We start from the raw sequence: 19,939 nt of genomic DNA on the forward strand, positions 1-19,939 counted from the left end.
GATTGCCGTGCACAGGAGGCTCAGGTGAGCTGATCAACTTCTTCTTCATAGATTTGTAAATTACTTCTTTAAAAAAAAATCTTAATCCTTCCAGTACTTATCAGCTGCTGTATACTACAGAGGAAGTTGTATTTATTTCTGGAATTCTTTTCTGTCTGACCACAGTGCTCTCCGCTGACACCTCTGTTCATATCTGGAACAGGAGGGGTTTGCTATTGGGATTTGCTGCAGAGCAGAGAGCCCTGTGGTCAGACTGAAAAGAAGTTCAAAAAGAAAAGAACTTCCTCTGGAGCATGCAGCAGCTGATAAGTACTGTAAGGACTTTGATTTTTAAATAGAAGTAATTTACAAATCTGTTTAACTTTCTGGCACCAGTTGTTTTCTACCGGAGTACCCCTTTAAGGGGCTATTTATCTATCATATATTCCCCCTGTTGTTCTTCCTCTTTCTCTCTTGCCACCTTTCTTCACTCTTGTTCTCTTTACGGTTCATATGTTGTGGCTGCATTTACAGAAAAATAGACAACCTGGTATGTAAAAGGGTACATGTGCTGGAAATGTCAAAACCTCAAAACTAATATAGATCTCCAAAGCAATATAGCTGTCATTTTTTGTAGACATTTTATTCTTATCTATTTTAAAGCACTATTAAAGGGGTTCTCCGGTGCTTAAACATCTTATCCCCTATCCAAAGTATAGGGGATAAGATGCCTGATCTCGGGAGTCCCGCCGCTGGGGACCCCAGGGATCATGCACGCAGCACCCCGTTTGTAATCAGTCCCCGGAGTGTGTTCGCTCCGGGACTGATTACCGGCGACTACAGGGCGGGCGGCATGTGACGTCACGCTCCGCCCCTCAATGCAAGCCTATGGGAGGGGGCGTGATAGGGGATAAGATGTTCAAGCACCGGAGAACCCCTTTAACTTCACTTATGAACAGGGTTTTTCCATCTCCCAAAGTTACAGTATATTGCACAGGATGGGAAATAGCATGATGCTTCGTAGGCTGGGACACTGGATGACTTTTACCATGTACCTCCAGGCAAGTCATTAGTAAAGTCAAGAATCCAGAGGAAAAGTTGCTGAGTTGCCCATAGCAACCAATCAGATCGCTTCTTTCATTTTTTAGAGGCCATTTAAAAAATGAAAGTGATTGGTTGCCATGGGCAACTCAGCAACTTTTCCTCTGGACAGGCTTTGATAAATCTCCCCTAGGTATCCAAATAGAGAACACTATAACTATGATGATGAAAAAGTCATGCCAATAAAAGGTTATTAACCCCTTAAGGACACAGGGTTTTTCCGTTTTTGCATTTTCGTTTTTACCTCATCACCTTCTAAAAATCCTAACCCTTTCAATTTTGCACAAACAGACCCATATGGGGGCTTATTTTTTGCGCGGCCAATTGTACTTTTTAATGACATCAATCATTTCACCACAAAATTTACGACGAAACCAGAAAAAAATATATTTGTGGAGCAAAATTGAAAAGAAAACAAAACACCTGCCATTTTGTAACATTTGGGAGGCTTCTGATTCTATGCAGTACACTTTTCGGTAACAATGACACCATATCTTTATTCTGTAGGTCCATACAGTTACAAGGATACCTAATTTATATAGGTTTTATTTTATTTTACTACTTTAAAAAAATTATAACTACATGCCCCAAAATTAGTATGTGTAAAATTGTCATTTTCTGACTCCTATAACTTTTTTTTTTTCGTATCCAGGGATGTATGAGGGCTCATTTTTTGCGCCATGATCTGAAGTTTTTATCGGTACCATTTTGTTTTGATGGGACTTTTTGATTGCTTTTTATAGGGTATACAAAGTGACCAAAAATACGCAATTTTGGAATTTGGAATTTTTTGCAAACTTGTTTGCCATTGACCGTGTGGTTTAATTAACATTATATTTTTATAGTTCGGACATTTACACATACGGTGATACCACATATGTTTATTTTTATTTACATATTTATTTTTATTTTTTTATGGGAAAAATTGGGAAAAATTCTAACTTTTATTAGGAAAGAGGTTAAATTACATTTATTAACTATTTTGTTATACTTTTTTTTTTGCAATGTTATAGATCCCATAGGGGACTATAACATGCAATACCTTGACTGCAGACACTGATCAATGCTATGCCCTAGCATTGCATTGATCAGTGTTATCGGTGCTCTGCTGCTCCAGCCTGGATCTCAGGCATGAGCAGCAGAGCGACTATCGGACAGCGGGAGACAAGGTAAGAAGTCTCCCGCTGCCCTCTCAGCTGTTTGGGATGCTGCGACGGTCCCAAACAGCCCACTGAGCTAACCGGCAATGCTTTACTCCCATTTTAGACGCCGTGGTTAACTTTGATCGCGGTGTCTAAAGGGTTAGTACTGGACATCAGCCGCGGGTCCTAGCTGCTGATAGCAACTGGGACCTACCAGGTATGAAGCGCTTCTGAGTGCGCTTCACATAATGGGAGCCGATCATACGCTCATAGTCGTTAAGGGGTTAAAGGGGTACTCCAGCCCTAAGACATCTTATCGGATACAATGCCTCATGGTGAGGGTCCTGCCGCTGGGGACTCCTGCAATCTTTCATGCAGCACCCCGCTATCATCAGCCTCCGGAGCGAACATCGCTCTGGGTCTGATGAATCATGATCACGGGCCGGAGTATCCTGACATCACGGCTCTGCCCCCATATGACGTTACGCTGTGCCCCCTCAATGCAAGCGCCTATGGGAGGTGGCGTGGCAGGCTATTAGCTGCTGTATAATACAGGGGAAGTTGTATTTCTTTCTGGAATTCTTTTCAGTCTGACCACAGTGCTCTCTGCTGACACCTATGTCCATGTCAGGAACTGTCCAGAGTAAAAGAAAATCCCCATAGCAAACCTCTCCTACTCTGAACAGTTCCTGATACGGACAGTGGTGTCAGCAGAGAGCACTGTGGTCAGACTGAAAAGAACTCCAGAAAGAAATACAACTTCCTCTGCATCATACAGCAGCTGATAAGTACTGGAAGGATTAAGATTTTTAATAGAAGTTATTTCCATATTCTGTTTAACTTTCTGGCACCAGTTGATTTTAAAAAAATGTTTTCCCACCGGAGTATCCCTTTAAGCAATGTAACAGTAGAATGCTTTTATACACCCGACCTGATGGGAAATTTACAGATGGTAAAGTCTATTTCTCCCAGTTACATTAACCTCTTAAGAACCCATGACATAAATGTACGTCCTGAGTCCGCTCCCGTTCTATAATTCGGCGCCATGCTAACAAAGGCCGGGACCCGTGGCTAATATTGCACGGCACAGATCTGATTGCTATTAACCCTTTAGATCACAAGAACCCTTAATTTCCATCCACTGATTTATTAAAACATTAACTTTTATTTTGAACCTTAGAAAGTAAAAAACCGTGACCCGCTGGTCTCATCAGTATAAACAGAGAATTTTGGCTGCGGTGGCATTCTCACTGGAATAAGTGTACCAAGGTGTCCACAACTACCCTGGGGGGGCGGAGGATGTGTTAAGTTTTAATAATCACCAGCTGGGTCTCTAGAGTAGTAAGTAGTTGTGGACTACAACACCTTGATACACTTATACTAGTGATCTTGCAGCTGTTGAAATTCTCTGTTTATACCGATGAGACCAGCAGGTTGATGTTTTTTAATTTCCAAGGCTCAAAATAAAAGTTATGTTTTAATAAATCAGTGGATGGGAAATTAACCACTTAAGGACGAAGCCCATTTTGGCCTTAAATGGGCACTGTCAGATACAAAAACTTTTGATATGTTGCATGCAAAACCAATAGTTTTTGTAATTGCTTTAATTTGAAAATTTTCAGTATTTCATACTGTAAAAGCCAGTCAAACAACAAGTTTTGCGAATGCTAGGGGAGATGTGAGCAGACAGCATACTGAGAGAGGGGGCGGAGACCTGCACAGTGAGGCCACGCCCCTCCCTTTGAGAGGAATTCAGACTAGTGAGCTAAATTAAAACTGTAATAAAAAAATAAAATAAAGGTGCTAGACACATAAAAATTTGATGTACATGTCAGGATTAGGTACTGAGTGATATATTAAAAAAATAATAATTTTGTTGGATCTTACAGGTACGCTTTAAGGACCAGGCAAGTTTTTTGTTTTTGCACTTTCGTTTTTTCCTCCTCCCCTTCTAAAAATCATAACACTTTCAATTTTGCAAGACCCATAAACGTCACCAATTGTACTTTGTAGTGACTTCACCTATTTTATAACAAAATCTGCAGCAAAACTAAAAAAAATTCATTAGTGGGGGCTTCTGTTTCTATGTACTGCACTTTTCGGTAAAAAATGACACCTTATCTTTATTCTTTAGGTCTATATACGATCACAACGATACCCAATTTATGTAGGTTTTATTTTACTTTACTACTTTAAAATCCTAACTACATGCACCAAAATTAGTATGTTTAAAATTGTCATCTTCTGACCCCAATAACTTTTTTATTTTTCCACATATGGAGCCGTATGAGGGCTAATTTTTGGGGCCACTGTCTGTAATTTTACCTAGATTTTTGTTTTGATGGGACTTTTTGATCGCTTTTTATACATTTTTTATGGTATATGAAGTGACCAAAAATACATGATTTTGGACTTTGGTATTTTTGTACGTGTGTGCCATCGACCGTACGGTTTAGCCAACCTTATATTTTAATAGTTTGTACATTTACACACGTGGAAATACAACATATGTGTATGCTTATTTTTGATTACATTATTTTATTTAAAAATGAGAAAGGGGGGATGATTCAAACTTTTATTAGGAGAGGGGCTTTTTTTTAATTTTTTTTACACATTTAACTTTTTTTTTTTTAATGCCCCCATAGGGGACTATTACATGCAATCTTTTGACTGCATACACTGTTCAATGCTGAGCTTTGGCTTTGAGCAGTATTATCAGTGCTTTGCTGCTCCAGCCTGCGGAGGCTAGAGACAGCAGAGGTTCACCGATTCTCCCACCGCCCCCTCAGCTGATCGGGCCATCGCAATTTCATCACGATAGTCCGGATCAGCTCTGCTGAGCTGCCAGGATCGTTTTACTTTCATTTTAGAGGTGTTAAGGGTTCTTATGATCACATGATGATCAAATGTATGTGTAAAAATGTCAAATTATAGGTCCTATAGTGATACTTGGCATAATACTGCCACACTCTGCGCCCCTGGTATAACACTGCCACACACTGTGCCCCTGAGTATAATATTGCCACAAGCTATGTTCCCAATATAATATTGACACACAATGTGCCCTGTACCGAATAATTGTACCTTTTTGTCCCTTAAAACAATAAGTGAGGTGTCTGTGCCCCCACATGAACTATGCCACTGTGTCCCATTTACTCTGCCACTATGCCCTCACATGAACTTTGTCACTGTGCCCTCCAAATGAACTTTGCCACTGTGCCCTTACATGAACTTTGTCACTGTGCCCTTACATGAACTTTGTCACTGTGCTGCCACATGAACTTTGTCCCTATGCCCTCACATGAACTTTGTCACTGTGCTGCCACATGAACTTTGCCACTGTGCCCCCAAATGAACTTTGCCACTATGCCCTCACATGAACTTTGCCACTGTGCCCCCACATGAACTATACATCAAATAATCTCCTGTGACCTTCCAGCAGAGCTGTAGTTCTGAAACAATGAGATTGAGGAACACAACTATTGACCTTTCAGGATCCCTGTCCCAGGTCCTGATGCTGCTCCTCTGCTCTGGCCTCTTCTAGTCAGGCTTGGCGAGAGCAGATGATTCCAGTAGCACTAATCCCGCTGCCTGCATCATAGAAGAAGGGCCAGGCAGCCAGTCAGGGAACACTTTGTTCACTTGCTTCTGGCCATGCTCGGCTATTCATTTGTATGAATAAATAAGCACGTCATCATAAAAAAATGGCTACTTGCTACATAAGATAGAGTATATGAAAGAAACCCTGATACTTTAAAGGGGTATTCCAGGATTTTTTTTTATTTGACTATGCTACAGGGGCTGTAAAGTTAGAGTAGTTCATAATATAGTGTCTTTACCTGTGTGTGACGGTTTTCTCCCAATTCTTCTGTGATTTTCACCCCAATATTTATTTTAAACAGCATACAAAATGACTGTTGTTTCAGAATTTTCCCACCTTGCAATGCGGCCGAGACCTGACTCACTTGTCACTTGTCAGCTGATGACAGGTAGCCTGTCTGCTTCAATGGGTGGAGCAATCGCTTGGTGGGAGAGAGATCAGTCTGCAACAGCTGTAGGCACCCTGATTGAAAACCACAGGTCTTTGAATGGATGCAGCTCATTTATGTTTCAATGGGTGGGGTAGCTGATGTGTGGGAGGGAGGAAAATGGAATTGTGGGATTTGTAGTCAAAAAAAGAAAAGTGAAACAGGAAATACTAGTTCACAAAAAGCTAGCCACAGTGTTGGTAAACATGGTAATCTCACAACATAGCCATTTAGCCCCAAGACAAGCGCAGATCCTTCCTAAGTGTGTCCATTACTGTCTGCCAGGTACGAGGTAAAATAACCTTATGGTGGATAACCCCTTTAAAATGAACTGTTTTGGAAACTATCCCTGCTAGTTGCCCTGATTCCAGAGGTTGATTCATCGCAAATCCTTCTGGATTATACATCGGGTATTCTTTTCCAAGTACTCTCTGAGGAACGTCTGATTTTTTGCAGTTTAATTTTTAAACATGAATTCAGATTTATAAATATATTTGGAGTTGTTTTGATTAATTTCTATTAATCATTATAGATAACTTATTTATATATTTGATCATTAATGTACTGTAGCGTTGGTATGAAATGTATGTTATTACTGTTTTTATGAGCTGAATTCTTAAAGGGGTACTCCAGTGAAAAACAAAATGTTTTTTTTAAATCAACTGGTACCAAAAATTTAAACAGATTTGTTAATTACTTTTATTAAAAAAATCTCAATCCTTCCAGTACTTATCAGCTGCTGTATACTACAGAGGAAGTTGTATAGTTATTTTCTGTCTGACCACAGTGCTCTCTGCTGACACCTCTGTCCATGTCAGGAACTGTCCAGAGTAGGAGGATATATATATATATATATATATATATATATATATATATATACACGTGTGTGTGTGTGTGCGTGCGTGTGTGTATACCACATAACTCTTGGTAGTCCACCGCAGTACTCCAAGGTAAGGTAAAAGAGGTAAACAGTAATTTATTCCATACCAGGAAACAGGCTGCTTCTTACACATTAGTATACTTACCTATCCAATCCTTTCTTCTGGGTCATTCTCAATAAGAGCCATTCTGGCCTCAATTGGGCCTGGCAGCTACATATGGATATATCTAATAATGGAAAGAAAAAGGAAGAAAGACCAAAAAGGGCACAGATATCAGGGTGTCAGGGTGTGTATATACCGCTCACCTTGATCAATACACATATAACCAAACTAAGGTTAGAACTCAGGAGGAGACTGGGAAGCTGCTGGGTTGTAGGGTAACAGACACATGGAGATCAGAAGCAATAGGAAAAAAAAAATATTTTAGGCCCTGCAACCCAGGAAACACTCGTCCTAAAGTTCAGAAGAACTTATTTGAAGAGATCACTGATAACCTGTTTCGGGGTTAACCCCTTTGTCAGATCAGTATACTGATTCTGCACTGTAGTTGATGTCTGGCGTCTGGCTATTTATTTTTTTTCATTTTATACTTACTATATATGTTTTCTTTCAAATACATTTTCTTACAGATGGAGTCTTCTGGTCCTCACCGATTCACAAGGAGAGAAGTACGAATAAACATTGCTATATATTTCGCTATAAATAATGCAAAGGCTTCATGGCATAGTTTGATTTTGTGTGTCCATAGATTTTTTTCTATTATTGCTGTGCAGCCTTAAAGGGGTATTCCATGAAAGAACCTTTTTTTTTTCAGCTGGCTCCAGAAAGTTAAACAGATTGTAAATTACTTCTATAAAAAAATCTTAATCCTTCCAGTAGTTATCATCTGCTGAAGTTGAGTTGTTCTTTTCAGTCTGACAACAGTGCTCTCTGTTGACACCTCTGTCTGTCTCAGGAACTGTCCGAAGCATTAGAGGTTTGCTATGGGGATTTGCTGCTACTCTGGACAGTTCCTAAGACAGACAGAGGTGTCAGCAGAGAGCACTGTTGTCAGACAGAAAAGAACAACTCAACTTTAGCAGTACTGGTAGGATTAAGATTTTTAATAGACGTAATTTACAAATCTACAAAAAAGAAGGTTGCAGCAGCACTCTTGGTCAAAAAATGGAGGCTCTTAGCGCACTTTTTGATCAAAATGTGTCCCCCATCCACCATGCGGAGGTGGCCTTATTTGAGATGGGACTCAAACACTCATTTCACTCACCTGGGCATATGGCCTCTGACTGGGTGACATGCTGGATCCACAATCAATTTAACAACCTCCTGTGAATAGGGAGGGGTGCACGGCTAGAGAGGGTGCCACTCCCCCTAAATTGCACAGCAAAAACAAAAAGAAAAATAGCCAGCACAACTACATAATAGATGGATGCACGCTGCTGTGGCAAATACAGAGTATACAAAAAAGAAGGTTGCAATAGCACTCTGTCAAAAAATTGAGGCTCTTAGTGCACTTTTTGATCAAAATGTGATTTACAAATCTGTTTAACTTTCTGGAGCCAGTTGATATGAAAAAAAAATGTTTTTTCATGGAAGACCCCTTTAATGTTTCTCTATGTAAGAGAAGTGACATGAAAATAATTCTGAATTCTAGAGACTTAAAGGGGTACTCCGGTGGTCAATGTGTTTTTGTCATCTTAACTTACCCTTGTTGTTGTTTTTCCTTTGTTTCCTTTGTGTCTTGGTTGCTATTTTTTGGTTCTCTGTTTTTTAGCTTTTGCTGTTTCATTTTTGTTGCTGCGCTCCAAACTACATATCCCAGCAGGCCACATGCCCTGTTTTTTTCGGTTGGGGCATGTACTTTGCTTTTGTTTGGGTTTCACCCGGCTTACTGTTTGTACACCCCAGTACTTCCCCTTTGTTTTTTGGTGATGCCTAGTTCCCGCCCTTCTGTTTAGCATTCTGTCTCTCACGTGGCTAGGTGTTTGGTTGCTATGTTGCCTTGTCAGTGTTTGCTCATGATTGTGGGGTATTGGCCAATCAGGAGTGTCTGTTGCGTGTGACACACACACACACAAACACACGCACATATCAGTTTTTCATCCGTTAGTATCAGCCATCTGCAGACTCCCGCAGCCGGGACTACAACTATTCCCATCATGGAACAGACTCCTTTCCATGATGTGAGGCTAGATTAGTGTTTGTACTACTACCCCTATCATGGGACAGAGTCTGTTCCATGGTGGGGTAGAAGTACAGAGGATAAGGGATTGATCGCACCGGGTCTCACTTCTGAGACCCAATGCGATCAGCAGCATGCTGCGCTCCACTGCGATGTCTGTACAGTGTATACTTTCATATTTAAATCCACCGCTGGGAGCCCTGAATGGCCGGCACCGAGGAGCTCCAGACAGGGTTTTTACAGGGCTCCAGACAGGATTTTTAAACTACTACTGTAACAAGCCCAAATTTATGCCCCTGTGCATATTTATAATAAATTATAATAATTTACAGTGTGCAAAATAAGTTTATTCCCCCCCCTGTGTCCTTATGCCCCCCGTTTCCTTATCCCCCCCCCCCATCCTTATCTGTGAGAGCTCACTGCTGGGACCAGGGTGCACCGTGTCCATACCATTATCCTTATCCCCCGCTGCCTGATGCTCCTCATCTTCTTGGAGCAGTGCAGCAGCGGGGACATGTCGGGAACCGACGCTGCCGGGTACGTAGATGAGCAGTGGAGAATAGAAAGGTCCCAGCAGTGTGCTCTGATTACTAGGAGCACAGCAGCAGCGGGGACATGGGCGATGGCGGTGAATGAATGGAGCCTATATGCAGGACATGTCGGCTTAATTCGCTGCTACCACCAGTTCCCGGGCATGTCACCGCTGCTGCCCTGCTCCAAGAGGATGAGGAGCATCAGGCAGCGGGGATAAGGATAATGATATGGACACAGTGCGCTCTCGTCCCGGTGGTGTGCTCTCACAGATAAGGACAGGGGGAGGGGGGCGGGGGGATGGGGGAGATAAGAAAACGGGGGCATAAGGACACGGGGGGGTGGGGGGGGAATAAGCTTATTTTGAACACTGGGGCCAGTAATTTATTATAAATATGCACAGGGGCATACATTTCGGGTTAACCGGCTGAGCAAAACGGAACACCAATCAAGGCAGCCCCAGTGAACAAACAACATAAATATTCATAAGGAGGGCGTGTGAAAGAACACCCACTCTCTGGGGCAGGCAAAGAAAAAAAAAAAGAAAAACAACTACGAGTTGTCAACAGCATGAAGCGAACATGGCTGCCAGTGCGGACGACAGTCACAGATACTACAGCACATCCGGCCCAAGATACAGGTAAAAAAACACAAACATCCTGCAGGAAAAAAATAACACATATCAATTAATAAAACCATCACATTAACAAAAGGGAGCTACTTCACTAACAGAACATGCTACTTTTCACACCCATGTAGAGACATTAATGTAAAGCAACAGTTGCAATTTTATGAAGAATATCATGTCACCAGAAGTCACTATAGAGCCTTTGCCTTTTTGTTAGACATTTTTTTTATTTTTATAACTAATCTTTCAAATAAATGTTGTTAACTGTGAACTCTCTTGACATAGGCCAGGTATGGGAAAAGGGGCACAGTGCGTCCTTCACAGAAACAATCAATAAAGGAGACCAATGACGATGAAAAAAAAACGGTTTCTCCCTCTGTACAGGTTAGAATGCACAGTCAAATGGTATTTTTGGAAGGACTTTTACAGTTACACAATCTTTGCTTGTCTGCTCAGTCTTTGCACTGATCCTGAGTTACAGCCAGTATTATAGTACAGATCTGCTTTCCAGTTCTGCTGGTTTTCATTGTAAAAAGTCAATAAGCTTGTCATCAAACAAATCCCATTAAGTTTTTTTTTTCAACATTTGCTAACTGTGCAGTGCCTGGTGTTAACACTGTATTTACCTGAATGCAGATCACCAGAGCATTCAGTGTGCAGACATTGGGCTAGTAAGGCTGGGTTCACATTAGGGAATTTCCAATCAGAGAAGTTCTGCTCTGAAATTCCAGTGCAGCAGCCTCCTATTGTATCCAATTGGATTCTGCTGCAAAGTGCACACTACAAAATTCCATGGCGGACAATTCTGCCACTGAAATTCAAATTCCAGACTACACCCAGAGAATGATCAAGTTCATTCTTTTTGCAGAATCAGCCCAGATATGCATTGCCGTCTATGGAGACGGTGCATGTCTGAGTGTTCCTAGAATGGCAGATTGAATTTCCAGCTGGAATATTCTTAGCCAGAGATTCCATAGTGTGAATACAGTCTTAGGAATGTTAAAGGGGTTATCCAGGAATTGAAAAACATATCTAATTTCTTTCAAAAACAACTCCATGTCTGTCTCCAGGTTGGGTGTAGTATTACAACTTGGCTCCATTCACTTCAATGGAATTTAGCTGTAGAACCACACCCAACCTGCAGAAAGACAGGGAGTGAGTTTTGAAAGAAATTAGCTTTGTTTTTCAATTCCTGGATAACAGGGATTTCAGTTTGCAGAGTTATGAATGCTATTTTCGACAATAAAACAGGCTATGCATTACACAATTGGTAAAATACTGTGAAGATTTATATATGTAACTAGTAAAATGTTGTTCAAAGCAGAGTATACGCCATGTTTTCTGACACATTGAGCATAGTTCTTATAAAAACATATAGCCAGCACTAATTTATCAATTTAGCTGTTTTTTTAACTTGTAAATTATACAGTATTAGAATTTTATCTTCATTATATTTTGTTCTAACTATTGACTGTTCACTCAGCGCAATCTATTGTATGGAGAAGCTTTGTATACAGTCATTCACAGAATCGGAATTTCAGAGCCAGACCATATATCGGATAATGACCAGTTATATGAATATCTCCAAATGGTAAGAGGCAAAAGTGTAATGTAGTTGATGCAGTTGGGGTAAAAAAGAGACATTACACCCTGTTCCAAATTATTATGCAAATGATATTTTTCTCATTTACCTAAATAATTGATGCAAATAACAGTCAGCATAATTCTTTTGTTATCAACTATTAAGAGTACAATTCATATTTTATTGAACAAACCTCCTAATGATAACAGGATTTTTTTGTCATACCTAAAAAACTTACAATGCACTGTTCCAAATGATTATGCACAGTAAGTTTCCAAACACTTTATGGGGACCCCCACGATCTCTCCTGCAGCTCCCCCGTTCATTAGCTGCACGGAGCAAAGATTGCTCCGTGGCTGATGACAGGCGATACAGGAGCTGGGGTATCGGGACATCTCGGTCCAGTCCCCTCTTGACATCACACCCCGCCCTCTCAATGCAAGTCTATGGGAGGGGGCGTGACTATGTTCTTCGCTCCATGCAGCTCATGAACGGGGATGCTGCAGGAGAGATCGTGCGGGGAGGGGGGGGGGTCCCCAGTGGCGGGACCCTCGCAATCAAACATCTTATTCCCCATCCTTTGAATAGGGGATAAGATTTCTAGGGGCGGAGTACCCCTTTAAGGTTAGTATTTGGCAGTGGTAATTAATTTATCAACTAACACCTTTTTAAAAAGTCACAAAGTTTTGAGAAAAAAACACCCAAAAATTGCAAAAATACACCAGCCCAGACTTAGCTTAGCTTATTAATGTGTGTATAAAATTAAATTTCAGAAAATGTGTACCTGCACAAAATTTATCAAATGCCCTAAATTTGGTGCACCTACGCATTACCAGCACACAAACAAAGGTGTACAAAAATGCTTAATCTACACCTACAATAAAGAATCCCCCCCTCCTTTTTTTTACCTTTTTCTAAAAAAACAACAACAAAAAACACAACTTTCAAAGTTAATATTTTCACCATCGTTGCCAGCAGGAATGTCTCCTGGGCATAGTAAGGGCAGCATATCATAAATATTGTGTTACCATGTGTATATATAGTAAAATCTGATATCAGTTTCCTTTAATCTGCTGTATATTTATATATTTCTCCTTTTAGGCCTTCAATATGGATCCTGCGGAGCACAAGGCCATACTTGAAAGTGTAAAAAGTCTGGAGGTAAATATAAACCATATATAATTTTTATCATGCCACTTTAAATGTGTGTTTACAACAAAATGCATTAAGACTTGTAGGTTAGGTGGTCATTTGACATGTCTGATAAAAAAAAAAAGGTCAAGGCTAATGGTGTAGTACTAAATACAAGCTGATGAAATTCACCTAGCGTCAATGCCATCAAGCTGTCCATACAGGGAAAGACTATACTTCAGAATAAACAAAGATCAGATGGTGAAACTAAATATTTTATATTTGTTCAACATTTCTCTATGTAGACCAGGTAGAGGCCAAAAGTGACTCTGCGAGCCTCAGTGCAAAGTCTCTTACAGCGCCCCCCAATATTTAAAACATTGGTGTATCATTTTGTTGTTGAAGGGCTTTGGGCCCCCTTAGAGCTAAGGTAAAAACTGCTAGCTCTGCACCCCCAATAGATACGCCATCATCTTTCTTTATCTATCGGTCTTGAGTCATTGTCTCATATTCAATTAGAGCAACATGAGGTAGCAAAAAAAGGGGCATTGACCCAAATTATGGAATAGAGGTGGAGTTCTCACAAAGTACCGAATTTCCTGTTTCTGGACTTGTGGGACAGAAAGAATGAGCACTAAAAATTGGACTACATACTGATCTTTTCTTTGGGGCCATTATGTAGTTCCCTGGGGCTTGAATAAAAATGTAGGGAAACAACTGGACTAAACTAGAGTATTCATTTTTTGTTACAGCCCCCCATTTTCTGTGTGAAAGTTACAGTGAAACAAGCTAAAGGAATTCTTGGAAAGGATGTTAGCGGTAAGAGAACATAAAATTATTACATTCACAGTCTCAGTTTCTTCTTTGGTCTTAAAATTTCCATGCTTCTATTAGTAGATCATTTTTTTATTCCATGTAGTGCCACAAGCTGCATTTGGAAATCTTGTATTTTTATCTGCTGTCTCAAGGTTTTAGTGATCCCTACTGCATGCTGGGAATTGAGAGCTCCAGGGACAGTAGCCCCAATTCTGACAAGAAGCAGAAGCAGAAAGCAGTGGTCAGGAATACTCTACCTGAAGATCAGACACATAAGACGCAGGTTAAGGTCCAGACCTTAAATCCTGTATGGAACGAAACCTTTATAATGTATGTACTTTTTTACCATTATATATAATAAGGTGTCCATGTCTCACTGCATGGGATGACACATTTAATATATTCCTCTTTATTGTATCTTAAAAAAAATTTTTGGCCTCTTTTTATTGTCCTGATTCCAAATAATATCATTTTATTATGTATGATCGAAAGATATGAAAGGTGTAGTACCACTTAATACCCCTAATCTTACTATGTACTAGCCAGCATCAGCATGTGGTAAGGATAGGGAAGAGACTTGCCTAGTGTCTCCATAACTCTTTGCCCCATGTCTGCCATATGATTAGGGGACTATACGGTAAAGATGCCAAAGATGCCACTGTAAGAGGCCTTACAGTATCACAACCACCCCTACCACCACCGGTTCCACAAGTGCTATGCTCGGCCACTGCTTCCCCCTTTCCTATCTCTGCAACACACTCCAAAAGGCTGTCCTCACACAACTCTTTCTCGTGGCTAATGCTATACTGCTAGCACTGGGGGGAGAGGGGGGGGGGGACATGTCCATATTGTCATGGAACTGTAGACAATGAGGAATCCAGTGACACTTGGCTCACATATCATCTTTCTCCTCCTGAGATGACCAAGAATGAGCCAACCAATTCACATGGTCGTATTATCCTCCAAAACGAAACAATCCATGGAAGACATGGACAACTTTTGCTTACTGTCACAACGATATAACCCCGAGGGGTTAGATAAAGCCTCTATAATACATGTGTCAAAAGTAATAAAATGTAACTTTTATTGTGTATTCATAAATAATTAAAGGTGAGGGTCACACGTTTTAAAAACACAGTTCCACTAGAGCTCCTATACTAATTATGGAAGGTACCAGCAGGGTCCTCTTCAATAGAGCAACAGAGGTTGATGGATCTGAATGATTGTGTATAAACACCACTTACATATTTTCAAGATTTTCATTACGGATGAATTTTTATAGTGTGAAAGCAGCCTAAAAAACTAAGCCTATGTTCACAAACATGTTGTTTTTTTTTTTTTAAACAACAAAAAAATCTTTTAATTAATCTGCAAAAGAACAGAAAATGAATTAACTCTGTTTACTGCTTTTGTTTAAGGGATGTGGAGGACATGGATAATGCACGCTTTCAGATGGATATGTGGTGAGTGCTGCTTTCATGTTTACTGGCTGCATACACATACAGGGACATTTACAAGGATTGCATGACAGTTTTTTGGCATGAAAACATAACATTACAAAACAAAAGCAAGAATGTACCAATTTTATTTATTTTTTTTACAAAAACTTGCCCTTTTGTTCACACCTTTTTTGGTGTAAGCACTCATAATGCCGCAAATTCATTTTTGGGCAGTTTTAAATCTCCAGAAATAGCCCCAAAAACATTTTTTTTTTAAATAACAATAAGTTATATTAAACACAATGGGAAAACGTCCCTTAGTTGACAAACATCTGAATTTTACAGCTGTAATTGTTTTGCTTAAAAAAATAAGTGCCAATATATGTCCATATTTCACGACATATATTAATACATATTTTGAAAAAAAAAATCTTAAAAATGTATAAGGATGTGTAGACATTATGTACTGCATTTATTTGCTTCCTGTCACCTTATCTTTAGCCTTATTTAAAGGGGTACTCCGCTGCTCAGCCTTTGGAACAAACTCTTCTGAACGCAGGAGCCGGTGCTGGGAGCTCGTGACATCATAGCCCCACCCCCTCATGATGTCACACTCCGCCCCCTCAATGCAAGTCTATGGGTGGGGGCTTGACAGCCATCACTCCCCTCCCATAGACTTGCATTGAGGGGGCGGAGCTATGACTTCAAGAGCTCCCTGGGTCGGCTCCAGCGTTCAGATCAGTTTGTTCCAAACGCTGAGCAAGTACCCCTTTAAGAGAAATATTGACATGCTAGAGTAATGCAAGTCTATGGCCTTTTAAATGGAGAGAAGTGATGCTGCACAACATTGTAGAGAACAGCTTTAAGATAATGTAAATCTGTAACATTATAAGTGAACACCATAGGTCAAACTAAAAGAGTACCTCCATTTGCTTGTTTAAAAATGCAGCACTGTGCCAGAGAATGACATTACACTGGGTCTCGTACTGGAGAAGGATAGAAGGGGGCTGTGTAGATGGTGTGGGAAGCTTTGTCTTATATTGAATAGATATATAGGAGGTATATAGTTATATAGGCATTCAGGAACTGATTGTAAAATTACTGTTATTCAGAAAAATACTATGCTGCACGGTCATTTTTCATAAAAGCACTAAAGGTTTGTTTTAAATATTAAAACTATAAAAATATTACTACTATAGCCACAACACTATTAAATGTGTGTTACTCACATCTACTGTTAACTCTGTTTACTGCTTTTGTTGCCTGATGAACTCCAGATCACTTTCCCATGAAAGGTCAAGAATACAGATACTCAATGATAAATCCAGGACACAGCTAGATTGGCAGGTGTATCAGGTTTAACTTGAGCGTTGTGGATTGCTGTCAGGCCAGTGTCAGGTTCAAAAGGACAGTGTAAACGTGTAACTTCACAAGGGGTCAACTATGCAACTCACTTTTATTAGATACTAGCAGAGTACCTGGCCTTACCTTAACCTTGTGGGAGAGAAAGAGCAACAATGATGCTCTTGTCCTTATATTCCGAACGCATATGTCGTCATCATATTTCTTCAACATATCCTGTCCAATATCTGACCTCATGTACCGATCTTATTTCCCATCCTCTTGTCCAAAACTCATGTGCCATCTTCATGTCCCAACCTCATATCTTACCCTCATATCCCACTCTCACATCTGGTCCTCATATCCCATCCTCTTATACTGACCTCATATCCTACCCCCGCTCTAACTATTCTTCACATCGGCAGGATATTTAAAAGTCCTAGGCAATCTCTGCAGCCCGAGAGATCCAGGCATGTACGGAAAGTCCCATAGACTTGTATGGGACTTCATCCAATAAAAACACCCTTGCATAAGGAGGTGGTTTAAGGTAAATTTAACTCTACTATATATTTTGTTGACACATATTTAACATGTGTACCAAGTTTCATCTAAATATCTATAGCCATTTGGAAGTCATGCTGAAATATACACGCATGTTGAGTTTAATATATATATTTACTAGCAGAGTACCTGGCGTTACCTGGTTTTTCCTACCTAATCATTGTGGGGGTGGAAAAGCTCGTATCCCATCCTCGTATCCCAACCTTGTATCCCGTCCTCATATCCTTAGATGGGGCTGAATTGTGATGAAGACATTGTAGGCTGAAAATAGAAGGGACGTGGCTCTGTGGGGTCGGTGTGGCTTGCAAGCTGGACCATCAGACAAAAAGGGCCAAACATAGAAGGGGCGTGGCTTTGCTGCAGGGGTGGGGCTTGCAAGCCGGACTGATGCACTCATCAGGAGATGAAGAGCAGTGCTTGTGGAATAAAATATTGGAAATCCCATAGATTTGCATGGGACTTTAGACAAAAAAATCTCATGTAAGGGGTAGATTAGGGTTAATTTAACTATCCTATTATTTGACATATAAGTAACGTGCACCAAGTATTACCAAAATATCTCAAGCCATTTGGAAACGTACTTCGTTCATTTCTATGGGAGTGCCAATGATGCCGACTCAGGTACTCAGGTCGTTTCGGCACTCCCATAGAAATAATTAGAACGCGTGCCATCTGCAGACACTGAGGGCCGGGTCCCGTTCTGGAGATCAGCCTGCTCTGTCTCTACTTATAACATGGCTCTTTGCAGTAACGAAACCCTATTTTATTGATTCCTTGCAAAAGTAGATGCACTAAGATATTTAAACCATTGGCTTCCTAACTACCACTTGGGGGAAATTTGTGATCAAAGAAAAGAAATGAATAGGGGGAGATCATCAATGGAATAATGGACCTACCTAGCTTCATTCTATAGATGTCTTGCTAAATTCCAATATGATCAGGGTCACTACTCATGCACTATTACAATGTTTTATCTGTTGGCATATGTTAAAGGGATTCAGATGATGTGGAATCTGTCAGGACAAAGCTTGGAGAGTTGACAGACCTGCATGGATTAAAGAGGTGAGAGACGAATTAACCTTTATCTAAGTCACGTCTGAATTATTTGCTATGTACTCCGTATATGTCAGAATACCAGCTAAACGGTATTCATATGTATATCGTACCATAGCCTTTAATAGACCAAACAGACTACTTTTTATTATGTTTGGTTTATCTTTTGTCAGTGTATGTTTTATTTGTGGGATAGCATAGAATAGACTTTATCACAAAAATACCTTGCTGCTGGTGATCAGAGGTATACACGTGCCTAGGTAAAATCTCACATGTGAACCTGGCCTAATTTGTACTGCAAACAAGTAAAAAAAAGTCCAGCTCTATTGTACTGTATGGAGTGCATGGACGGCCTGGAGCAGGACCCCAAGATACAACATGCATAACCAATAAAGAAATCCAACAGCAGAGGTGTTTTAATTTGGTGTATCACTTGATTACTAATTTGAAGATCTCTGGTTTCTGTTAATAGAAACCCTATTTGTTTAAATCTAGTTGCTGAAAACCTCTCGCAGCTTTTAAGAATAGGCTGGATAACTGTGAGACATTGTAGGAAACTTTCAGGATTTGTGCTGCTGATATATTTAGCATTTTAAAGATTGCTGAGACTGGATGCAATTGTAGCGAACCGTCAGCAGTATTACATCTGTACAGGTCTTCTGTACTTCCTTTTATTGTCCGCAAAATGAGATCTTTTCATTACAAGAAAAATCTAGTAGAATACTTTGATACATTGTATAAGCTTTATTAATATAGAAATGGAGAGCCTTTGCAGTTTTTTTGAGCCTTTAAAGGGGTTGTTGGACAATTAAACCTATTTTCATCTGTCTAATAAATGAATATATATTGGTAAATAAAGTTATTTTACTACTTTTCAGTGGTCTTTTATAAATTTCCATTTCTGATACAAGCTGTAAGTTGCCCTTATTAATCCATCTTCCTGTCTGGTCAGTACACTCTAGCCGGGAATTTAGTCAACTCTATCTCCCTCCCACCACACCTTTTTGAGTATAACTCCTCCTATGTAGTGGGAGAGAGATACAGTTGGCTGAATTCCTGGCTAGAGTGTCCTGAACAGACAGGAAGTTAATCTAATAAAGATAACAGAGGAGATTGTTTGCACTTAAACAGGTAGCAAAATAACTTTATTTACCAATATATGTTAATTTATTAGACAGTAGAAAATAAGTTACATAGTTGGGCATTTTAGATGTTCATTGCTTTCTAGTGTTTCTATATCTAATTGGTACAATTTTTTTCATTTAGAATATTTAAAGATGCTCGTAAGGACAAAGGTCAAGATGACTTTCTAGGCAATGTTGTTCTACGACTGCGGGTAAGAGTCTATGTGGTTAGGAAATTACTATGCAAGTATACAGTTCAATGTATTCAGGTCAGATATGATTGTCTGTGCTTAGGATCTGAAGTGTAGAGAAGATCGCTGGTACCCTCTAGAACCTCGGACAGAGACATATCCAGACAGGGGGCAGTGTCACTTACAGTTTCTTCTTACACACAAAAAGGTAAGAACACTTTATCTCCATTCT

At 40.0% G+C, this 19,939-nt stretch overlaps 1 protein-coding gene across 7 annotated transcripts in view; it reads left to right on the forward strand.

The window, feature by feature from the left end:
• The window catches only part of UNC13D (unc-13 homolog D), a 144,580-nt gene that overhangs the window by 40,627 nt on the left and 84,014 nt on the right, over positions 1–19,939 (forward strand). For 4 of the 7 annotated variants that reach the window (XM_056549659.1, XM_056549658.1, XM_056549657.1 and 1 more), the window contains 10 exons: positions 7,761–7,799; positions 10,755–10,853; positions 11,953–12,060; positions 13,153–13,212; positions 13,935–14,001; positions 14,151–14,328; positions 15,417–15,461; positions 18,333–18,401; positions 19,659–19,728; positions 19,811–19,915. In XM_056549659.1, coding sequence (XP_056405634.1) covers positions 7,761–7,799; positions 10,755–10,853; positions 11,953–12,060; positions 13,153–13,212; positions 13,935–14,001; positions 14,151–14,328; positions 15,417–15,461; positions 18,333–18,401; positions 19,659–19,728; positions 19,811–19,915 — 840 coding nt within the window. Of the gene's footprint in view, positions 1–1,136; positions 1,214–7,760; positions 7,800–10,270; positions 10,482–10,754; positions 10,854–11,952; positions 12,061–13,152; positions 13,213–13,934; positions 14,002–14,150; positions 14,329–15,416; positions 15,462–18,332; positions 18,402–19,658; positions 19,729–19,810; positions 19,916–19,939 lie in introns of those variants that run through there. The other 3 variants (XM_056549661.1, XM_056549664.1, XM_056549663.1) reach the window with 3 other exon arrangements.

The sequence above is a fragment of the Hyla sarda genome, chromosome 13, assembly GCF_029499605.1.
Source record: "Hyla sarda isolate aHylSar1 chromosome 13, aHylSar1.hap1, whole genome shotgun sequence".
In the NCBI taxonomy this organism is placed as follows: domain Eukaryota; kingdom Metazoa; phylum Chordata; class Amphibia; order Anura; family Hylidae; genus Hyla; species Hyla sarda.